The sequence below is a fragment of the Dunckerocampus dactyliophorus genome, chromosome 9 (genome assembly GCF_027744805.1).
Source record: "Dunckerocampus dactyliophorus isolate RoL2022-P2 chromosome 9, RoL_Ddac_1.1, whole genome shotgun sequence".
In the NCBI taxonomy this organism is placed as follows: domain Eukaryota; kingdom Metazoa; phylum Chordata; class Actinopteri; order Syngnathiformes; family Syngnathidae; genus Dunckerocampus; species Dunckerocampus dactyliophorus.
Window position 1 is genome coordinate 1,538,983 of NC_072827.1, and position 23,518 is coordinate 1,562,500.

The 23,518-nt window shown below is 44.8% G+C and overlaps 2 protein-coding genes across 2 annotated transcripts in view; both read right to left on the minus strand.

Moving 5' to 3' along the window:
- Nucleotides 1-13,122: 13,122 nt before the first annotated feature.
- Nucleotides 13,123-19,098, minus strand: LOC129188062 (gastrula zinc finger protein XlCGF57.1-like). Its single transcript, XM_054788057.1, has 3 exons — nucleotides 18,946-19,098; nucleotides 18,552-18,722; nucleotides 13,123-16,712 (listed from the first exon to the last, which is right to left on the minus strand). Exons 1-3 carry the CDS (start codon nucleotides 19,034-19,036, stop codon nucleotides 15,376-15,378), a joined length of 1,599 nt encoding a protein of 532 aa, XP_054644032.1. The 5' UTR covers nucleotides 19,037-19,098; the 3' UTR covers nucleotides 13,123-15,375.
- A 3,857-nt stretch (nucleotides 19,099-22,955) lies between these two features.
- The window catches only part of LOC129188059 (zinc finger protein 1 homolog), a 28,640-nt gene continuing 28,077 nt past the window's right edge, over nucleotides 22,956-23,518 (minus strand). Inside the window, exon 3 of the mRNA XM_054788054.1 lies at nucleotides 22,956-23,518. This exon is cut by the window's right edge and continues 1,339 nt beyond it. The gene's annotated coding sequence lies outside the window, so the exon portion shown is untranslated.

The window sequence follows — 23,518 nt, forward strand, 5'->3', positions numbered from 1 at the left end:
GCTTCCACTTCTGCCGGACATGTAAGGACGGGAGGTAATGTATCAGAAACTGCCTCCAGATATGGTCCACCATCATCAGACAGTGGCGCCATCGTCTTCTTGTGAGAATGTCAGGAGCGTAGGACACTTGTGGTCCGGAAGCATCCCGCCGCCCCATCAGCAGCATGTTCGGTGTAAGTGGGTCAGGGTCAGCTATGTCTGATGAGACATATCCTAAGGGTTTGGCATTGAGGATACCCTCCACCTCGATCAGCAGGGTGAGAAGGATGTCTTCATGAAAGGACTGCATGCCAACGACCACCTGAAGAGCTTCCTTGACTGACTGTATTGCGCACTCCCAAGCATCACCAAAGTGAGGCACAGCTGGTGGGTTGAACTGGAACTTGATCTGGTTCTTGGCTAGCCTTTCCTGTAACTTCGGAGCCATCTTTGCAAACACCTCTTGAAGCTCTCTCTCGGCTCCTCGGAAGTTAGTCCCTTGGTCGGAGAGCACCTCGGAAGGAGTTCCTCTTCGCGCGATGAACCTTCTCAGCGCCAGCAAGAAAGTGTCCTCGTCAAGGTGAACACAGCGTGTTGTGAGACACTTGAAGATCACGCCCCATCGCTTCTCATCACGGCGTCCTACTTTGATGACATACAGACCAAAACAGTCCACTCCTGTGGAGAAGAATGGGGGCTTCAGGAGTCGCAGGCGGGCCAGAGGTAGGTCTGCCTTTATGGGGACCGAGGGATTCCTTCTCCATTTGGTGCACTCAGGACATGTTCTTTGATATTTCTTCACGGCCTGTCTCCCACATAGAATCCAGTACTGCCGCCTCAGCTCAGCGAAGACTCTGTCTGGGCCTGGGTGCAGCAGGCGTGTGTCCATGTCTCTAATAAGGAGCCTTGTGACAGCATGGCCTGGATCAAGCACAGCTAGGTGAATATCAGTCGGGCCGGTCTCTACATGCCTAAAGCGGCCACCAAGTCGGGCAAGGCCGGACTCTGGATCAATCTCTGGAGCGAGTGAACTCAGCCTTCTGCCAAGTGGCACAGGCTTTTTGGCCTTCAGACACTTTTTTTCCTCTGGAAAACTTTCTGCCTGGCTGGACTTCAGTATGTGGACCTCAAAGGGATGGAGATCAGGAGAGGAGGACAGATTAGCAGCCGCCCCGTGAAGCAACTGATGTGTGGCCTTTACAAGGTCTGCCCAGTTGCTGAATTGTGAGATGTTGGACAGTGGGTCTGGAGGGCATGCCTGCGTTAAGCCACAGAAGATGCTCTGTTTGAGTTCAGGTATGTCTGCTGGGTTGACAGGTTCTGGACCTGATGGCCATTTGCGAGATGGAAGGCGGAGGAAGGTGGGGCCCTCGATCCATCGATTTGGAGTGGCTAGCTCGGCTAGGGCCTTTGCCTCTTGTTAAGTCATCAGCTGAATTGTTTCTTGTGTCCACATGCCACCAGGTATGTGAGGCAGTCAGGTCTTGAATCTCTGAGACCCTGGTCCCAACGAAGACTTTAAACATTGCTTGAAAGTCCCCGCTGATGGCCACTGCATACTGGCGAAAGCGCAGGAGGACACCGATGAGGGATGGACCAAGTGTGGGACCTGCGAGGAGCTGTTCGTTGAGTGATAGGCCGTTATGGATGAAGGAGCAGTCCCACATGAGGCGTGCCTTGCCGTTATGGTGAACAAGGTGGTGGGGGATGAACCATGACTCACTGGATGCCTTTACCTCATCTTTACTAAGCTTGACAACACATCCTCCACTGATGGGTTTCTGGACCTCTGGACCTCTTCTCATACTGTTTTGCTAGGACTGGATCCCTTTGGAGTCGCCTCTCTCTGCCACGGAGGAGGGGCATGACTGCATCAGGTGTGGCCTTGAGCAGTGGTGCACCTTTAATGCGGAGTAGTGGCGTGGCGTAGTGGAATGTGTCATCCACCTTGACTCTTTCAGTGCGTGTCTCGAGGGTGTTGATGGCTCCTTGGTCTAGACAGGATCGGACAGCTAGCTTCTCATTCCGAAATGGGAGGATGTCCAGTTGCCCAAGACGTTCCACATGTTGGTGGTCATCTCGTGGTGGCGTGAGAGAGGTGAAGTAGCAAGAAACAGCAGTAGAATCCATGCTGTCCGGACCTTGCAGTGCCCAACCGAGCCTTGTGTGGATGGCTGTTGGGCTGCCCTTTGGACCGAATCTCACTGGCTCTAGCTGTGATCAAGTGGGTGCAATCTGCACCAATCAGTAACAATGGGTGTGCTTCACTAAATTCTGGGAGTGGGAGGCCTTGAAGATGGCGGTATCGTTTCTGTAGTAGAGTCATGGGGTAGGATTGCTCTGCTAAAGCTAGTTGGCCTGTTGTATAAGCGCCTTTAATAAGGTGGCGCACTTTTGGGTGTGCTAGTGGGGCTACATAGAAGGAAACAGACTCGTCAGCAAGATGAGCGACGTCTTGGCGGATGGTGCAGAGGGTGAGTGTCTCTGTTTTACCTTTGAGGCCCAAGCGTTGGGCAGCAGCTGGTAGTATTATTGTTCGTTCAGCCTCATCGTCCAAAATGGTGTAAGTCTTCAATGACTCGGGGCCGCTGCTTACTTTGAGGGGCACGACCTTGAGGTACACCTTTCCTCCTTGCTTGGAGTTGCAGAGTGTGGCATGGTCATGTGGAGTGATGAGGTAGACATGTGAGTCTGACTTAGCAACTTTGTGTAGAACTCTATGATGAATTTCTTGACACTTGCTGCATGGTTTCTTTAACGTGCAAGCATCAGACTGGTGGCTGGTCCTACCACAGTTACGACAGCGCTTACTCTGTTCAAGCCATTTCCTGATGTACTCTGGTGAGTGCTGTGTGATGTTGGTACACTGTGACAAATAGTGGTCTATTCTCTTGCAGAAGAGATATAACTTCTTGGACCTTTGCAGATGCGGACTGCACTCGGGGCTTGGAAGCTGGAGTGTGTCTTTCTCTCCTGGAGACATTAGGCTCTTCAGGACGGTGGCGCTGTGCAGAGAGTCTGTCACAAACCAGCTTGGGCAGTTCAGGTAGAGGAACAGGCTGCTTTGGCATCTGAACACTGTATTGCGGCGTGGCATACTGTGGCAGGATAGAATTGTATACCTGAGGAGCGGACCCGTGCATTGTAGGGACCAGCTGATAGGCAGGCTGCGCTGTTGCAGGAGGCTGAGGTTTAAGAGCAGGTTGCATAAATGGGCTTGGCTGGTAGCTTAGTGACTGGTACACAGACTGTGAAGTGGTGGGTGGAGGCTGGTTTACAGGCCAAGCAGTATTAGCTGGTGAGGGCTGATACACAGACTGTGTGACTGCAGCAGGTGTATATGACAACTGATAGTACGATGCAGCATTACTTGATGGAGCCATGGGTTGGAGCACAGGGATCGGTGCTGTGAGAACCGATGTTTGGTATGTTGATGTCATCACCGTTGGGGGTGGCTGGTGGACTGCATAGCTGGGAGCAGTGGAACTGGGCTGGTACTGCACTGTCGCAGGTGCAGCTGGGCCATAATGCTGGATGTTTGTAGCCATAGACACTGGATGAATTATTTGGACTGGTTGGTATGACGTTGATGGTGTTGCTATGGGGAGTGGCTGCGTTGGGGCTGCTCCAAACTGTGATATAGATGTCAATGCTGCCGGAATGGACTGTGTTAAAATTTCATTTTGGCCATGGCTGTGGCGTGGAGTGTTGGATGTTGTAAAAGGGGTCAGTAATACTGTGCTTGTGATACTGCTCGTAAGTGCAGGTGGCTGCATGCTCACTGGCTTTCCAGGCTGCTTTCACTGTAGGCAGGCGATGGGGATCTTCCACACACCGCTGACAGGCCAGGCTGGGTGCTAGCATATAGTGCTGTGGTCCACTGGTTCACCTTATCGACTGCTGCTGCTGGAGAATAACGGGAGCCCGAGTGCTGGGAGCCCGAGTGCTGGGAGCAGCCGGCCATCTTGAACTGCAGACCCCGAGTGACTGCAACTGCTGTGCACTGGCACCTATGTTGTCATCCCGATGAGGAGCAGTATAAGGCATAAGGAACAGGGGAAGGCTGACCTGGTAGTCCTGGAGGTAAGATGGTATCTGCCGTGGCCGTCCTGTTGCTTCACTGGTGAGCACTGACGTTCTTGATGTGTTCATTTGCTGATATGCAGTAGGTGAAGTAATCCGGCTCGAAGGACCAGATGTAGGGGAGAGCGGACTGTATGTGTGCTAGGTGGGTTCGCTGGAAATATGATCGCGAACGATCGTTAACAGCACATTGACTCACCTTTGTCACTAACGCAGACAGACATATACAGTACAAAGACAAGCTTTCTAACATGCCTCACTGATCTGTAATAAGTCTGGATACACCATACGTCGCACGCGCCCGTGCAAGCCGCTGATGCCACAGAGACGACATCTTACCACTCACATCTCATACGTAGCAGACTACATTGGCACAGCGTACATAGTGTACAAAGCAGATGAAGAGGCTCGCAGAACATCTATACTTTAAATTAATAAGCGGGGAGATTCTCCCATTCCTTCAAGTAACGCAACATTCGTCCCTTAAAAACCATTTCATACATTATTCTCTATTTATGGCTATATTAAATGTACTTTTTCCCCTTCCAATTCTCATTGCCTTTGGGACAAAATTGTACTCTGCACACTGGCTCAGCACTCCCCTATAGCAATGCATAGTTTTACTCCTCTAGAAAGAGATTTTAATTTTAACTGCATATCCCATCCCTTTTTTCCACTAAAATCCATGGTCATGATCCTTTCCTTTTTTTTCTTACTTTCATACAATTCACTATGCTCTCGTCTGTACAAAATATGAATCATAAAAGAGACAAGTTTTAAAATCATTTAACATTTTGACATTTTGTTTGTGTTATGAAATAGAAATAACCTCTTTTCTGATATAGAAATATATTTGAACAAAAACCACAGGAATGATATGTAATGTAATATGTAATAATATATAAACATTGTCTCCATATAGGGGTTCATTTTAAATTTATATTTGCAAGCAACCGCAAATTATTTAGTAGTCTAGTCGCGGTTGTTTGTTTACATATCTCCCACGGCCCCCTATGTAAAGCCGTTATGACTCAGGTATGGTATGATCGACAGAATTTTTAAAAATGATCATACCCGAGTTCTTATGACTAAGATCAAGCACACCTGTTTTGCGAGGTTAGTCTGAAGACTAACCTTGCATTTAGTGTGAGTGGCTAACAAACTAACAAAAGACTTAACAACTCACAAGTTCTCACATACTGTAAGTCATCGTCCGAGAAGTGTTTCTTGTGAGTGGTAATATGGCGGCCGCGTGGCTTCACAAGTCATTGACCAATGGTGTATCCAAACTTATTAGTAGAGATCAGTGACATGCCTGGATTGCTAGGCTGTGGTCCTACTGAGGACCCCTTAGTTGCCCTGCAAGTTGCCTGCTACAAAACACAAATGAAGTCTTCCCTGAACAGTGCCTGTACAAAACATGAAATTACAAGGGAATTTACAATACCCGATGTTCATGTAGCTGCGCTGGAGGAGCAAATAAAGGGTTTGGAGCTTGCTGACCTAAAGCAGGAAATATAGGAGGAAAGGAAAGATTGGATGAAAGATTGGATGCACAATCTTGAGAAGGGCAGAGGCTACAAGAGGAAGCTCACCCAGCCAAAGAGAGTATGGTGAGAGAGATGGGACGGCGCAAACGCCTAAAGAAATTGGAACGAGAGGTGCACATTGCCAAGATTGTTAAGTCCTTCCTGTCAGAATCTGAGGATGATGCAAGGTCAACATTGTCATCTCGGCCCACTTTCAACACGCCACCACTCTCATCGACAGCTACTCCAGGGCCCTCTCTTCAATCATCTGTCCTCATCCAGCATTCAGCACTGCACCAGCATCCACTCCCAGTTCAAGTGCAACCTCCTGTTGTCGCTCCTACGACACAGACATTAGTAATAATTACCAAGCCTGTCACGAGTGTCCAGACTAGTGCTCCTATTACACTGGCATCCACTGCAGCTCCTGTGTCTGCACCCCCACCTATACTGGTCTCCTCTGCCAGTCAATATGTAGCAGTCCCATTTAATCAAGCTTCGACAACCACCTATGCAGCTACAGTGCCATGAACCACGGCCATTGTTGCCACAACTAGCTTCCTGTCCCAGCATACAGGGGTCTCAGTTTTAGGCTCAAGAAGCACTATGCCACAAACATTGGTTAGAGCTGCTCCACCACCTTCAATTGTGCTCAACCCCCTTTACCAGCCGCAACTCAAGTCCCAGCAGTGCCATCCTGGTCCTACCCTGGCATAGAGACACAGATTGCTTCATCCTTTGGCATCCCCAAACCAGTACTTCCAGTGTTCGAAACTGGTCGGGAAAGTGATTTTGCTCTACTCAAGATGGCCTTGGACAACTTGATGAATAGTCAGCCACACCTCAGTGAGCAGTATAAATATCAAGTTCTTCTAAGTCAGCTCAAACTCCCTAGCGCTCTACAGTTAGCTAAGTCATACATGTATGACACCAGACCTTACACAGCTGCACTAGCGGCTCTGCAAGACAAATAAGGCCAACCTAGGCAACTGATGCAAAGTGAATTGGGTGCAATCTAGAAGTCATCAACCATCAAAGCGGGGGATGCAGAAGCGTTCGACACCTTTGCCCTCTCAGTTCAGTCCCTAGTTGGTATGCTGCGGACTTTCGAGGGACCCCTTGGATGTGAGATCAAATGTGGTTCGCATGTCGACCGCCTTTTAAATAAGATACCTCCTGCTCACAGGGACGGATTTGTGGAATATTGTCTTTGTCGTGGCATCCTAGGTACTGACCAAACCAACACACCTGCCAGACCTCTCAGCCTGGCTCCAGATGAATGCTCAAGCTAAGTGCTTAGCCAGCCGGGCTACTCAACTCTACAACTTCGGGCCAACTCCTGCTAAATGGGAACCAGCCGGCCTATTGCCCAAAGGAAAGACAGTGTCAGTCCTCCTTTGCTCAGCGGAGACAGCAAAAAGCCGGGACACCACTCGGACAAAGCCATCAGCTTTCAAACCCAGCCCTTATTGTCCATTCTGCAATAATAGGGAGCATTATCTCAACTCATGTGTGGCCTTTAAGAAGTTGACTAACGGTGAGATGAAGAAGTGGATCCAAGGCCACAGATGTTGGAAATGCAGTCGCAGCCACAAAGCTACAGCCTGTACACTGTACACCTTGCAAAATGTGCAAAGAGACTCACCTCACTGTTCTGCATCAGAATCATCTCAGCAGATCCTAATGATGAACAACCAGAAACCCACGGTCTACATTGAGCAGCCTCGAAGCCCCCAAAGAGTCCTGTTGAAGGTGGTAAGAGTGCTTTTACAGCTTGGGGACTGTGTCCCGGAGACATTTGCATTGCTCGATGATGGCTCTGAGAGAACTATTATCCTTCACCAAGCAGTAGAGCAGCTACAACTTGCGAAGCACCCTGAAATGCTTCACTTGACAACTGTTCAGCAAGAGGTAAAGGAGCTTCCTGGGTTTTCAGTCGGCCTTCACGTCTCCCCCATTTTCAAGCCAAGCAATAAGTACTGGATTGGAAACGCCTTCAAACCTGAAAGCCTGAGCTTATCTGAATACACCCAGTGACTGCACTCCAAAAACACTATGAGCACCTGAAGGGACTTCTGTTGCCGCTGATCCATCGAGCCCAACTCATATGATCTGATATGCCGCAGCTCTTTGTTCCGACACAACCAGTGCAAGCAGGCCCATCTGGTGGTCCCATAGCCATCTGTACGAGACTAGGCTGGCTGGGTAGTCATGACCCACATCAAAAAGAGCATCCCGGCGGCAACTGTGGACCCTCTACAGTTTGCATATCGCCAGAACCGGTCCACAGATGATGCAGTCAACACTGCCATCCACACAGCCCTTTCTCACCTACAGGGCCAGGACACATACGTCAGAATGCTATTTATAGACTATAGCTCTGCTTTTAATACAGTCAGCCCCCACAAACTCACAAATAAGCTCCTCACACTTGGCCTGTCTCCCTCCCTCTGTAACTGGGTGTTTAACTTTCTCACAGGCAGGCCCCAGTCAGTCAGAGTCCACAACCGCACATCCAGCTCAAGAATTGTGAGCACTGGGACCCCACAGGGGTGTGTGCTGAGTCCACTCCTCTACACGCTCTTCACCTACGATTGCGTGGCCTCCCAGAACAACACCAGCATCATTAAATTTGCGGATGACACTACAGTCATCGGACTGATCACTGGTGGTGTTGAAACATCATACAGAAGAGAGGTGGCGGACCTCATAGCTTGGTGTCGTGATAACAATCTCCTTCTCAATACAGATAAGACTAAAGAGATGATCATCGACCCAAGAACAAGGGAAAAGGAGCCGCATAGACCCCTGTTTATTGGTGAGACTGAGGTGGAGAGGGTGAAAACCTTCAAGTTCCTTGGCACACACATCAGCGAGGACCTCACCTGGTCTCACAACACCCAACAAATTCTGAAGAAGTCCCAAAGGAGACTGTACTTCCTGAGAAGACTGAGGAAATTTGGCATGTCCACCACAATCCTGAGTTGCTTCTACAGATGCACTATCGAAAGTGTCCTTACCGCCTCCATCACTGTTTGGTACGGTAACTGTACAACACGTGATAGGAAGGCACTCCAGCGGGTGATCAAGACCTCACAGAACATTGTTGGGGCAGCCCTCCCCTCACTGCAAGACATTTATAAATCTAGAGTCCTACGCAGAACACACAACCTCATCAAGGACAGCACACATCCACAACACTCATTATTCACACTCCTACCGTCAGGCAGACGCTACAGGACTTTGAAGTCCAGGACCACAAGGCTGGCAAACAGCTTTTACCCACAGGCCATCAGGCTTCTCAATGAAGCACTCAGACACGCCACACGCAACACACGCACACACTCATAGCACTTTATTTATTTATTTATTTATTTATTTGTGTTATTTACTTGTATTAATGTCTCTTCTGTTGTTGTTGCTTAAATTCTTGGTATTTATGTATATGTGTTTATGTTTCTTATGTTCTTATTCTTTCTTGTGTTTTCTTTCTTTTCTTGGGAGAATGAACAGGATAAGATTTTCATTGCATGGTATAACTGCTGTTTTACCATGCACATGACAATAAAACTCTCTTGAATCTTGAATGAGCCACCAGACCATCTGCTCATGCAAGTGATTGAGCACTCGTTCTATGTGGACAATTGCCTCCATAGTCTGGAAAAGATTGAAAATGCCGAGACTCTGATCAATAATCTGTGTGCACTGTTGAGCAAGGGAGGCGTTGATATCCAGCAGTGGGCAAGCAATCTGCCAGAAGTTGTTGCTCACCTAACTCCTGAAGCACAGTCAGCTAGTAGTGAGCTGTGGTTATCCCAAGCCAGCGATAACATCAACAAACCCACTCTTGGATTATGCTGGGATTGCTTGAATGACACACTCAGTTTCCTGCATTATGCTACTCCCTCTTCAGTTGCCGCCTTCCGAAATGTCTACAGTGTTCTGGCCAAGCTCTGCGACCCTTTAGGATTTACCTTGCCATTTACCACTAGATGTAAGCTGCTTATCCAAGACATGTGGAAGTCCAACATTGGCTGGGATGACCAGATCCAGTCCGTGGCACTTCTTGACAAATTGCAGAGCCGGGTACAGGAGATTCCTGGTGTACCTAAATACCTTAAATTGCCACGTTCCTATGCAGACTCTACCGCTGATATTGCCACTTCAACCAGACGCATTCACATTTTCTGCGATGCCTCTGAGCGTGCCTATGGTTAAGCAGTGTACATGCAGACGGTAGATAACAATCAGCACATCCATGTGTCCTTTGTGTTTGACAGATCTCGAGTGGCACCCCGTAAGCAGCTATCTATCCCGCGCATTGAACTCAGCGCCGCACTTTCAGGGGCTTGACAGACCTTGCTCAGTGGCGCTATGTTAATTCTTTGAACAATCCAGCACACGATATCACTCGGGGACTCACCCTGCAGGAGATGATCCAAGGACATCGCTGGAACAAAGGCCCACATTTTCTTTGCCTGCCCGAGACCGAGTGGCCCACTATACCTTCATTGGAGCTGGAACATGTTGCCACAGAGATAAGGAAATCTGCCTTTGTTGGAACCGTTTCCACTACTTCGCACACGCAGCTTCCTGACCCCAGGAAGTGCTCCACTTGGAAGCAGCTTCTTCAGGAGACAGTGAGCTCCCTTCACGGAGCGGCTGACGCCAGTGGGAAAGGCAAACCTGACATTCCCAAGATGGCTGATTACCCACCTGCCCATCTACGAATCCACAAACCACCTTCTATTGAACTGCCGTTGATTGCTTTGGACAACTTCCAAGTGACAATTGGGCACCGCAGCGAGAAAAAATGGGGAATTATCTACAAATGTATGACAACTCGTTCAGTGCACTTGGAATTACGAGAGAGCCTTGATATAGACGCCTTTCTGTTGCCCCTACGAAGATTCATTTCTTCGATTCAATCCTCCAAGCGCGCCTCACTTTGGAGCACATGGGAGAGGGAAGTGAAATCCATTAAAACGGCCCTCAGAGTAATTCGCAAAGACCAGACTGTTCCTGAACCCTTCTATTGACGATGCTGGTGGAGGTTGAAGGCATAATGAATGCTAAACCCCTAGGTTACCTGTCTTCAGATGCCTCCGGTCCAGACTCACTCACGCCTAACCTCCTCCTTATTGGGCGTCATGATTCATCTCTACCTCAAGCCATCTATGACCCTAGTGATTTAGGAAGAAGACGCTGGAGGCACAGCCAAGCCCTTGCAGATGGCTTTTGGTCATCTTTCAGCCGACATTACCTGCCAGGGCTGCAAGAGCGCAGCAAGTGGAGGATTGACGGCAAGACACTCTTGGTTGGTCAAATCGTCTTAATAATGGGTCCTCAACTCCCCCGATCATTCTGGCCTGTGGGAAGGATTATTCAAACCTATCCAGGAGCCAATGGACGCATCTGCAAGGCCAGTGTTCAGGTGGGGAATCACAGCTATTGTCGTCCAGTTGCTCGCCTCATTCTGCTCCCGCCTCTTGAAGAAATGGCTGATGATGACACCAGCACAGAGACTATGTCATCACTTTCAGCTGCCGCACAGACAGTTGGGGGCGGCTGTGTCTGAAAGTCTATTTGTTTAACTTTGATGTCTGTTATAAGTAGAACATTTGTAGCCTTTTTCTGTAATGTCCAAGTGTCCATGAACACAGCAGCAACTTGTGCCTGGGAGGTACGTGATGAACTTCAATGCAACCTTCTTTGAAAGGAGCTAGCTGAGCACTGGTAGCAGTTTTTGCTAGTTTGGTCTTGCTTCCCATGTGGAGTATGAAGTGTGAATCCTTTATGTGCGTTGTGTGACTCAACAAGGTGAGTTTGATGATTATGTTGTGCATTAGGAGTGTTTGCTGTTGTTGATTTAAGCAGTGTTGGGAGCGAAATGAAGGCTAGTTTGTTGGATGTGTTGTGATTGGGAGTATACTTCTGAGCCATGTGCTTGTAATTGTTTGCTAACTGGCTCACTGACGAGCATGTTTGCTATCACTTGTGTATCTCTTAGCATGACTTGATATGTGTACTGTGCATGCCTTGATTTGCGTCATGTGAGTGCTGTTGGGCTGCTTTACTTGGCATTGTTTGTAATTGCATGTGTTCCGATTGTTTAGACCAGTGGTCCTCAACCCCCTGGCCGTGGGTCATTTGGTACCGGGCCGCAGAAAAAGAAAAAATGATTTCCATTATTTAATTTTTTTTTATGTTTTATTTTGAAAAGTGGCCGGATTCTCTCGGTTACATCCGTCTCACTTGACGCATGTCCATTGTGGGTGTGCTAACTTTATCTCATGCACAGATAGACTACTACTGTATTTGTACCATTTTTCTTTCACCTCATATTTGGTCTGAAATGCTGATACTATGTGAGAATGCATAAAGGTAAGTTTTGATGACTTATTGAATGCTAATGTGCACATTTGTCCCACGTTAATTCATGCTAGCGCACTGACTTTTACTACACATGTCAAACAGCGAAAACTTGGCTGGAACTTGAACTGGTGGATGGTGGGTTGGCATTCCTTTGGTGCTTTTAATTTGATGTTATTCATGTCTTAGTTTTACACAATAGATAAGATAAATTAGATCGCTATAATGTACGACACCCCCGCCGCCGCCGCGGTTCGCGGGAGATTTGTGGGAACACAAGCCGGTCCGTGGGTCAAAAAAGGTTGGGGACCACTGGTTTAGACCACACATACACTTCAAGCCTTTGGACACACAAATCCCCTCATTTCGACAAACCCAATTTTATCTGGACGAACACACATTCAAGAGCCCATCCACCTACATAATAAAGATGATTAAATGATTCTCTGACCAGAATCTTTCCATGGTGTCCCAACTCTAAAAGAAGCACTACCCCTTTTCAACAATAGTAAAATTGATTTTGATGTTTTGTAATTTATTTATTTTGCCGTGTCAGAACTTACTACCCTTGGAGGAGGACAATAAAGTCCCATTATAACCACAACTTTGAACAGCACAGTCATTACACAATCTATGTTTTTTGTAATTTTGGGGTCATTTAATGTTGTTTTTAAAGCATGTTCTTCAGAGAGAACTTTTGTGTCCTCTAAAATCCTCACAGGGTCGTACAATTCACCCCAGCGTTTCATTGCCTAATTAACAAACTTTAATTTTAAGATTTTCTATGAAGAAATATTTTGGGGGAAAAATCATTCCATGTAATTGCACAACCAAAATTATGGCCAAAATTGAGCAAACAAATTTACCTGAGGTGGACTATCTTATACAAAGGAATGCGTTTCCATCACATAGCCTACAGCAGACCTGAGCAAACGGCCTGCGAACAATACCCAGCCTGTTAAGTCTTTAAATCCAGCATGCCGGACGTTGCCAAATTAGTTTTGCTGAAACATTTAACATGGAAGCTGCAGCCGGCAGTAGGATTTGCAATACTAGTTTCAAATTAGTGTCACTATTTGTCAGGGAAACTTTCCCCCAACCACCAAAGAACTAACAAAATGACGCAGAAAACAAGATTTGAGATTTTCTCGCGCGAGGAGAGAGCGTCCGTGCCACACTGCAACACTCTCTGGTGGGACACTCTCCCCGCGCTTCTTTTATTGTCATAGGTGGGCGGTACCACAGCAATGGATGTGATGAGTTCAGTTACGTTATCAGTCACGATCAGTTCAAGAAGTGGACTGACAGAGAAAACAGCTGTCTTCACACGCTGGTGTAATGTGCCCCATGATCTTTATATGGCCCATTTGCTCCCCAAGCCCATGCACGGGGGTCAACCATGGTCTTACCTCACACCCCAGGTGCAAGGGGGGGGAGCACTTAGGTCAACTCAACTGCTTTTTCTCAGTCCACTTCACAACACTACTGAATAAACAAAAAGTCACAGTGAATGTTTGATCAACTTCAGATAACAACATGAAGAGCATGTACATACATTGGTAAGAAAATCCTTAACAGTATTAAACTATCAAATTTATTGCAATAGTTTCTGAAGCAAGAGTCTGTGCATTCTTGTGCTATATCGGTCATTACGGTAATCATAGAGACCATTTGGTGCATTTTCCAAAATATATACGGCGAATGTATGCATCATTTTTGCTCTGATTTTACATTACTTCTAAATTTGCTAATACTTTCAAACAGCTAAAATTATGCATCGAGCAAACAAGAGCCTGCTACCAAAAAACGTAATACAATTCTTCTCAAAAAGAGAAATGTGACCTTTTTATTATTTACATTTTTTTTTATTAAAACACTTTTTTTGCACGAACAATGCTAAAAACCTTCAGTATACTGTATCTGTATGTGGAATTACATTGTGGAACAGATTAAGTAAAGAACTAAAACAATGCATGAAAATGAGCCATTTCAAGAAACAGTACAAGCGGTTGATGTTTGTAAAGCACAAGAAAGAAGAATCTGGAGCCAGAGAAGAATCTGCACAATGCTATGTAAGTCAAGTGACAACTGCACTTCATTTCTTACCACTACATGAAGTATTACATTGTCTGTACTCACTCATCATCCAACTTACTGTCACCTATTAACTTCATCACTTATTATAGAATTATTATTGGTTATATAATTTATTATTAGTTATATAATTTAACATTTTTACTGACCAAACCAAGCAGTGAAGAATAGCACAGATGATACATTTCAGGCTCCAACAGATACATTGGAAAATACTCAGATCGTGACACACACACACACACATCAAAAACTATTAGGTGTTGCATTCAATGTCCACAATAAAATGCAGCATAAGATCAAATATTTTAGGGGGGCTTAGTTTTTCATTTGGAGCTGACAGGCACATAGACAGATAGGGCTGGGCCATACTGAACCTTTGATATCGATCCAATACCAAGTCAGTACAGAGCCATTATTGCTGACATTGATTCGATATTTATAAAACAGATACAAATTTTTCAATAAAATTTTGTCATTTTGCCTTTAATTTCTTGTTCATCGTAATAATCTGAATAAAACACACGACATTTTTAAAATAATTATTCCCTTTTTTTACATACACTCGTTTCAGCAAAATCAAATCAAATCATGCGCTCTGTGACTCCAGTACCTGATTCACTTCAATGACTCACTTCATATCTGACTCAAGTCAGCAAAAGGAATCAAATAGCTACTTTGCAGATTAACATCTGGAAGCTGTTGAACATGAAGTGACTTCATCAGTTCCAGCATTTAGCGATTACGGCATACAGTCAAGGGTAAGCGGCATAGAAGATGGATGGATGGACAGGGGTTACCTGTTACTTACAGGACCCAGTTCAAAATTCTTCTCTTGGTTTTTCAACGGCTGAACGGCTTCATATTTATCTGACTTAGTCTGTTTATGTTCCCCATAGAGCAATGACGTCCAAGATCTAATCTTAAATCTCGGGGTGATAGGGACTTTTCTGTCACAGGTCCAAGACTTGGGAATAGTCTGAGCCTAAACATTAGATCTGCACAAACACTGGAGCATTATTATTTTTATGGACTGGCTTTTAACACAGGTTAACCTCGGCATTGTTTTGACTGTTTTACTAGTGTCATTACTTTTTCTGTATTGTTTTTAAATACACTTTTTATTATTGGGTATGTTTGGTGTAGTTTGTGTTTTATTGGCTGCTGTACAGCACTTTGGCCAGTTAACTGTTGGAAATGTGCTATGTAAATTAATTTGACCTTGACCTTAACTTCAGTAGACCATCAGTGATTCTGCATATGTCTGTTCAAAGAGGACCTCCGAGGAAATGTGTCACCATAATTTGAGCAAATTAAATGTTTATTTCCTGTGTGTTCTCGTGTGTTTTACCATATTTACTTTGTGAGTGAATCTTTGACCACAGTGTGAACACGTAAAAGGTTTCTCTCCTGTGTGTGTTCTCATGTGTGATACCAAAGTTACCTTTTGTGTGAAACTTTTAAAACAGTTTGAGCAAGTAAAAGGCTTTTCACATGTGTGTGTTCGCATGTGTACAACCATATACGATTTGTGCGTGAAGCTTTTGCCACAGTATGAGCAAATAAAAAGTTTTTCTACGGTGTGTATTCTCATGTGTGATACCATACTTGCCCTTTGAGTGAAGCTTTTACCACATTCTGAGCAAATAAAAGGTTTTTCTCCTGTGTGTATTCTCATATGTGATACCATAGTTGCCTTGTGAGTGAAGCTTTTACCGCAGTCTGAGCAACTAAAAGGTTTTTCTCCTGTGTGTACTCTCATATGTGATACCATAGTTGCCTTATGAGTGAAGCTTTTACCACAGTCTGAGCAAATAAAAGGTTTTTCTCCTGTGTGGGTTCTCATGTGTGATGTCATATTTGCTTTGTGAGTAAAGTTTTTACCGCAGTATGAGCAACTAAAACGCTTTTCTCCTGTGTGTGTTCTCATGTGTGATGTCATATTTGCTTTGTCAGTGAAGCTTTTACCACAGTATGAGCAACTAAAAGGTCTTTCCCCTGTGTGTGTTCTCATGTGTCGAATAAAATTACTTTTACAAGAACATTTTTTATCACAAACTGAGCAGTTAAAATGTTTTTTACCTGCCTTCTTTTTAGAGCATTCAGAGTGTTTGTTGTCGGTGTGAGTCGTCATATGACCTTCACAGTCTGTGTTGGTGCTCAAAGATTCTTGGATGTTGTCGCTGTCTTCATCGTCAGGAGGGTGGAACATTATGTCGTCACTATCTGCCAGTGGAGCTAGGAGGTTGTCCCCACAGTGGTCTCCATCAGCTTCTGTTGTCATGTGCTCTGGTGAGCTGCTGCTTGACGGCTCCGCCTCTCTCTTCTCCTCACTTGGACTATGATGAAGCTGTGAGGACTCAGGCGGTTTGTCTTCATCGTCTTCGGTCTTCACAGAGACACCAGTCAGTGGCAACATGATGAGATCAGCCTCCTCTGGCCCTAGGAGACGCTCTCCCTCCTGAGTGATCGAAAGTTCTTTGTCTTCCTCTTTCACATCGGGGCGCTGGGGCTCCTCCCCTTTCTCATTAATGTGGGTAGGCTCTGGCTCCTCCTTTTCCTCTTTAACAGGCTGCGGCTCCTTCTGCTGCCAAGTGGAGCTACCCCTCGGTGGCTGAGAGGGACATTCTTCTTGACGACCAATCAGCTGCTGGATGTCTGCAGGACACAAACAGAAAGCTTATTGTGGACTGTAAAATAAAACAAACAATTTCTTTAAATAGTAAAAGCTCAATTGCCAGAATTCTACTTAACAGTGGAATAAAGACTGATGGTTACTTCAATATTTTACTGTGTTACAACCAGGCTCAAGGGCCACAACAAAAGGAGACACACTGGATGCACGTTTAACCGAACAATACCTTATTCAAGCAAACTAAACCAAACTGGACCAAATGAAACCCTATTAAAAAGGGTCGGAGCAGAAGCACTTGCAGCAAATCTCGCTACTTTTTCTGGTATTTGGGGACTGTGAAAGTACGTATTGTTGTGAAGGTTGTGTGTTGTCACTGAGCAGCAGCGGCTTTTCCTGCGACGTCCACCTCACCCTAAAAGCAGTCACAAGCCATCCTTGCAGCCGTCAGCTCCCTCGTGGCGCGATGGCTCTCGCCCTGTTTTACAGAGCCGGATATAAAACGTGTTTTTTAATCTTCATTAAATGATATATGACTACTCATTACACTCAAACCTCATTCAGACGCGGTCACTTACCTGTCAGTGTGTCAGAACATGTGATGAAGACCCATGTGTGATAAACAAACAAGTAGTCCTAACTACAAGAAACAAGGTGGAGGCTGGAGGTGAGTCCAGATGTAATTATGATGCTGTCTAGACTTTGAGAGGTGCTAGCCAAGGTCAAATATTTAAATCATTTTATTTTGATGGCCAATGGCTGGGATGAGACTCAGCACCTCCAAATGTGAGGCCATGGTTCTCAGTCGGAAAAGGGTGGATTGCTCCCTCCGGGTTGGGAATGAGGTCCTGCTGCAGGTGGAGGAGTTCAAGTATCTCGGGGTCTTGTTCACGAGTGAGGGAAGGTTGGAGTGTGAGGTCGACAGGCGGATCGGCGCAGCGTCTGCAGTAATGCGGTCGCTGTACCGGACCGTCGTGGTGAAGAGAGAGCTGAGTCAGAATTTACTGATCGATCTATGTTCCCACCCTCACCTATGCTCATGAGCTTTGGGTCATGACTGAAAGAACAAGATGGTGGATACAAGCGGATGAAATGAGTTTCCTCCGGAGGGTGGCTGGACTCACCCTAAGAGACAGGGTGAGGAGCTCGGTCATCCGCGAGGAGCTCAGAATAGAGCCGCTGCTCCTTCACATCGAGAGGAGCCAGTTGAGGTGGCTCGGGCATCTAGTCCGGATGCCTCCCTGGTGAGGTGTTCCAGGCATGCTCAGCCGGGAGAAGGCCCCGGGGCAGACCTAGGACACGCTGGCGGGATTATGTCTCACAGCTGGCCAGGGAACGCCTTGGTGTCCTCTGGTGGAGCTGGAGGAGGTTGCTGGGGACTGGTAAGTCTGGACTTCCCTACTGAGACTGCTGCCCCCGCGACCCGGACCCGGACCCGGATAAGCGGAGGAAAATGGAATTGAATAGAATGGCCAATTTTAAATTAACAAACTAAGAATCAAGTTTATTTGTAGTTCTAAAACGTAATTAATGTGTTTTTACTCTCTTTTTTTCTCTCCTACAATGTTCTGCTTTCTAAAAAAAAAATAATACTGTTCAAAGTAGTATTTTTGAGTTGCTGCTGACATTTGAAAATGTCCTTTCCTTTATTTCTTTTGTTCTTTTGGTATGAGGATTTGAGCATAGTTTGCCCCCAAAAAAGATTGATTATATTTTAGTTTTCCTATATTTATTTCAAAAAGAGAATTAACTCTTTAAATTTAGCTGATATTTTTCTATATATTTTTTATTATTTTAATGAAAAACCTTTGCATGCATAGTTGAATTTGTCTAAACTCTTAGTTGAAAAAACAGCTTGCAAACACCTTCAAGTTGTTGTCGTAGTCGCTCGTTCTCCTCTCTTGTTGGAGAAAGTTCCTCCTCGTGCAATGTTATCTGTAGTCTCTCGTTATCTGCAGCTTTCACCTCCGTGTGTCCGAGATGTAATGAGGGTGCCCAGTCTGGATGGCTTTCATCCATTTCATTAGCAGGTCTCCCTGAAAAACACACACTCCCCTTATTACTTTTAAAACTGTGTACATTGATCACGGTTCTTTCGTTCATTCTTGAGCTTACAAATCACTCAAAGTCAACAGACAACGTGTTTTATTCCCAAAACACGGTACTTTGTTCGGTGCCCTCAGCTAGCTTGGCTAACGCTAGCGGCCTACTAAATGCTAGGTGTGAAAGAGCAAAACACATGCTTTGATTCAAACTTACCAGTGTGAAAATGCCGTGAACACACCAACATGTGTCGGGTGATGGCGTTGAAAGTGATGTTTGGTCGTCTCACGGCTGCTATCCAGGCCATTCGGCGTCTCTTTGTTAGCTCACAGATCACAGCCACTGATCTCTATTATATATCTGGATAGCTCATTGGCTATGACTTGTGAAGGCAAACGGCCGCCATATTGCCACTCGCAAGAAACACTTTTCGACAAGCTTTTGCATTCGTGGTGAACTTCTTTTATTCATTCGGATTGGACACAAATTTCACCTTAAGATGCCTGCATGTGCAGCTATTAACTGTACAAATCTCCAGTTCAAAGGCTGTGGACGAACATTTCACCTGTAAGTATGATTGAAATGTAGATTTATGATTGATCATTTAAGGGTTTTGCACTGTTGATCTCTCAGATATTTTCGATCGTGTAAAATTCCTCTGATTAAATGTATGTCCAGAATTGATAGGTTTATATAGCTCTATAATAGCTAAGAGGAAATGTACCTACTTTTTTGTTCTATCATGATATATGTATTTCTTTAAGGGACGAAGGTTGCGTTACTTGAAGGAAGGAGAATCTCAGTGCTTCCATGATGCTTACCAGGCATTGTATACAGTGCAGTTAGCAAGCCAGTTAGCATACAATTGACCCTTCATTTGGATAAACAACCTTTTTTTTTGCTGCTGAATGACTGACGTAAAAGGATTCATTCATATGATATGTTCTGGAAAATAATATTACTGAACATGCATACCGGTATGTTTGAGATTGCAAACAACGTATTGTCTTACCCAAAGCATATGGTTTTGTTTCAGTGTTGTGGTTTTTTTCTGTGTGTTTGTTTATGGTTATTACACATTATGGTTATCACATATTATTCCTGTGGTTTTTGTTCAAATATATTTCTATATCAGAAAAGAGCTTATTTCTATTTCATAACACAAACAAAAAAATCATCAAAATGTGAAATGATTTTAAAACTTGTCTCTTTTATGGTTCATATTTTGTACAGACGAGAGCATAGTGAATTGTATGAAAGTAAGAATAAAAGTAAAGGATCATGACCATGGATTTTAGTGGAAAAAAGGGATGGGATATGCAGTTCAAATGAAAATCTCTTTCTAGAGGAGTAAAACTATCATTGCTATAGGGGAGTGCTGAGCCAGGGTGCACAGTAGAATTTTGTCCCAAAGGCAATGAGAATTGGAAGGGAAAAAGTACATTTAATATAGCCAAAAGATAGAGAATAACGTATCAAATGGTCTTTAAGGGACGAAGGTTGCGTTACTTGAAGGAATGGGAGAATCTCCCCGCTTTTTAATGTCAAATATAGATGTTCTGTTAGCCTCTTCATCTGCTTTGTACACTATGTACGCTGTGCCAATGTAGTCTGCTACGTACGACACGTGAGTGGTAAGATGGCCTCTCGTGCGCGCGCTGTTGCGTCAGCGGCTTGCACGGGCGCGTGCGAGGTATGATCTATCCAGATTTTTTTCGAACAGATCAGTGGTAATCTACGCCATCCGTTGATCTATTTTACGGCAGCAAGCAATATACTCCCCCTCCACGCCCAAAACGTTATTAAGGTAGATAGAAATTTGAGAACATGATCCATCTTTTCTTCTCATACCATATCCATAGTGCAAGTGGAAATTTATAAGCCCTCTTTTCTTCGTTGCATAAATTATTTTGCGTTTTTTTTTCGCCACTGAAAAAACCCCACACAAAAACATTTGCATTCCTGTCGTCAAAGCCCACAATGCAACTTGGTTACTTCACCTTCTCAACGTCACTCACACTCGTATTTTCATATTTTTTCTACTTTTCTTCCCAAAGCTTTTAACGTCAGTCCTAATCAAAATACCAACTATATTGTGATATCTGTGACTGGTGTGTCTGGGCCTTTAAAAGGGGCGGGGCTTGGAGTGTGTTCACGGAGTTTTCTATGCCGCTCATCCTCGCTGGGGTCGCCGGGGCATGCTGGAGCCTATCCCAGCTGACTTCGGGCGAGAGGCGGAGTACAGCCTGGACTAGTCGTCAGCCAATCACAGTGCACATAACAGATGAATATATTTATTTTCTTGCTTATTTAATCCTAATAAAAAAAAACGAATGTTTTATTATTTAACGCTTTTAAATACCCATTTGATTAAATGGTGTCACTTTTTATTTCAAAAAACACCCCTAAAATGACATAATACATCAGTGTTAACTTGCCCACTACATGCTCAGCATTATACTGTCAGTGATCCTCCCTCGGTCTGTCGGCGGCGACAGTGTTGCTTTTCGCAGTCTTAATCTTTTGGGAACTCCTCATAACGCTCCATAATAATTATGTACTCATTTTTTTGTAAAATACACTGGCTGGGATGCTTCACTTTTCAGCAGAAGTAGGATAACTTGACTTCAAACGCCCCCTTTCATGTGAACGTGCACTTACTGTAGCTGGAAAGCTGAAAACAGGACTTGACTAAGTTGATAACCACAGTCACGGGACCAATTAAAGGGATAGTTTGGATTTTTTGACATGAAGTTGTATGACACCCCCATCAGCACTGCAGTCCAATAACAGCGACTTGGTCTCTTAAGTCCACTTCTGGTCAGATTTCCTTGATGAAGAACGTAGTTCCACTTAGTTGCTGGGGACAATTAAGTACAGAGTTTGGCTTCTCAAAACAAAATGCCTTCAAAAGATTAATACACTTGCATCACAAAATGTCTTCTCAAAACAATCAGACCTCATGAAACGCTTGGCGTTATATATTTGTCTCTCGCCGTATCCCTGCGCACTGTTCCCTGTGCGTACTTCAGTGACGGAGCACCGCGGCCATCTTGTTTACTTATGTGTTCCACATAAGTAAATTTAGTTCCACAAAAGTAAACAATTACAAATTCTTTTCTTGTACAATTTTTTCCATCCATCTTCCTCCGCTTATCCAGGTCCGGGTCGCAGGGGCAGCAGTCTCAGTAGGGAAGCGCAGACTTCCCTGTCCCCAGCCACCTGTTCCAGTTCCACCACCCCCATGCCAGCTGTAAGACATAATCCCTCCAGCGTGTCCTAGGTCTGCTCCGGGGGCCTTCTCCCGGCGGGGCGTGCCCGAAACACCTCACCAGGGAGGCGTCCTAACTAGATGCCCGAGCCACCTCAACTGGCTCCTCATTTGCAGGAGAAGCAGCTCTATTCTGAGCCCCTCCTGGATGGCCGAGCTCCTCACCCTATCTCTTAGGGTGAGTCCAGCCACCCTATGGAGGAAACTCATTTCAGCCGCTTGTATCTCGTTCTTTCCGTCACGACCCAAAGCTCATGAGCATAGGTGAGGGTGGGAACATAGATCGACCGGTAAATTGAGATTTCTGCCTTCCGGCTCAGCTCTCTCTTCACCATTTTTTCCTTTTGTTAAAATAAAGGTTTTTTTTGTACTACTGTTGCCTTTGAGTGTTTACTCCGCCAGCAAATATTGTTATATAAAAAAGACCAACAGGCTGAGGACTCACACAAGGACTGCAGGGACATATACATCTGCTAACAGATGTACATAGCTGATTTTATGCTGAAAGTCTGGGTAACAATTCTAACCTGGTCAGGACCAGGTTATGAGTTTAGCTGAAGTTACCAAGGTGACAAGGTTACAGCTACTTTAAAAAGAGCTCCCTTCGCTGAACCACCACACCATTCCTCTGGTTTAAACTACTCCTCTGCAATTTTAGTATTAAAAGTGGGAAAAAAAATATTGTACTGTATATAGCATGGAATTCACAACCATTCTTAATAAGGTTGCCAGATTCAGACCAAAAGTCAAAATAACTGAACTGGACACAACTAAACACTTTCAAAAGGCAAAAGACAGTCAAAAGTCATCATTTTAAAGCATGCTGGGAAATGCATAATCTGCCCATTCTGCAGATGCAAACTCTTCCGGGTTACACATCGTGATGTTTTTGTGTTGATATCAAATACTGTAGATTTTGCCCAGACATTGAGAGAATGATGAAGAGGTGGTCGATCAACAATCACTTTATTGAAATGAACAACCACGCCAAAATAACCATAGTCGTATTTCCGCTGACTATCTGAAAGTAGAAATTTCAAGCAGGAATGAACGGACATGAAAAAAGTGCACATTCCCTCCACTTTGATGTAAAAAAAAAAAAAATGTCCATCCACACAAGTTTAAAAAAATGTACATGTACGTCCACATAAAAACACATTTTGTCCAACCTGAAAACACAACGACAGGGGTGCATGACATTGTATTCTCCAGTCCCGGCACTGCGCATGCGGGGAACCAGGGTAAAAGGTGTGTAGGCTGCTGACTTATCCATTCGTCAGTCCTATTGAGACATTTTCTCAAGGCTTGACCATACTAAGTACTATTTTTATAATGTCCTGTCATGTTCGCAAGTTCAAACGAGCATCACCACTTATGTTGGTTAAAAGGAGAAGAAGGTTTTAAGGTTTTTATGCAGAAATATACAAGTGTTGAAACTTTCAGGATAAATAATAAAGATATATAGTTGGGTGGTGTTTTTTAAAATTATAATTACGATAATGATTCCGTTTATAACAT

Excerpts from the sequence above, each read along its gene's own strand:
- LOC129188062 (XM_054788057.1), bottom strand. The coding sequence starts at position 19,036 with ATGGCCTGGATAGCAGCCGTGAGACGACCAAACATCACTTTCAACGCC. Across the intron at positions 18,723-18,945 it reads TTCACGGCATTTTCACACTG|GGAGACCTGCTAATGAAATG; the intron begins GTAAGTTTGAAT and ends TGTGTTTTTCAG. Across the intron at positions 16,713-18,551 it reads ACTACGACAACAACTTGAAG|ACATCCAGCAGCTGATTGGT; the intron begins GTGTTTGCAAGC and ends TGTGTCCTGCAG.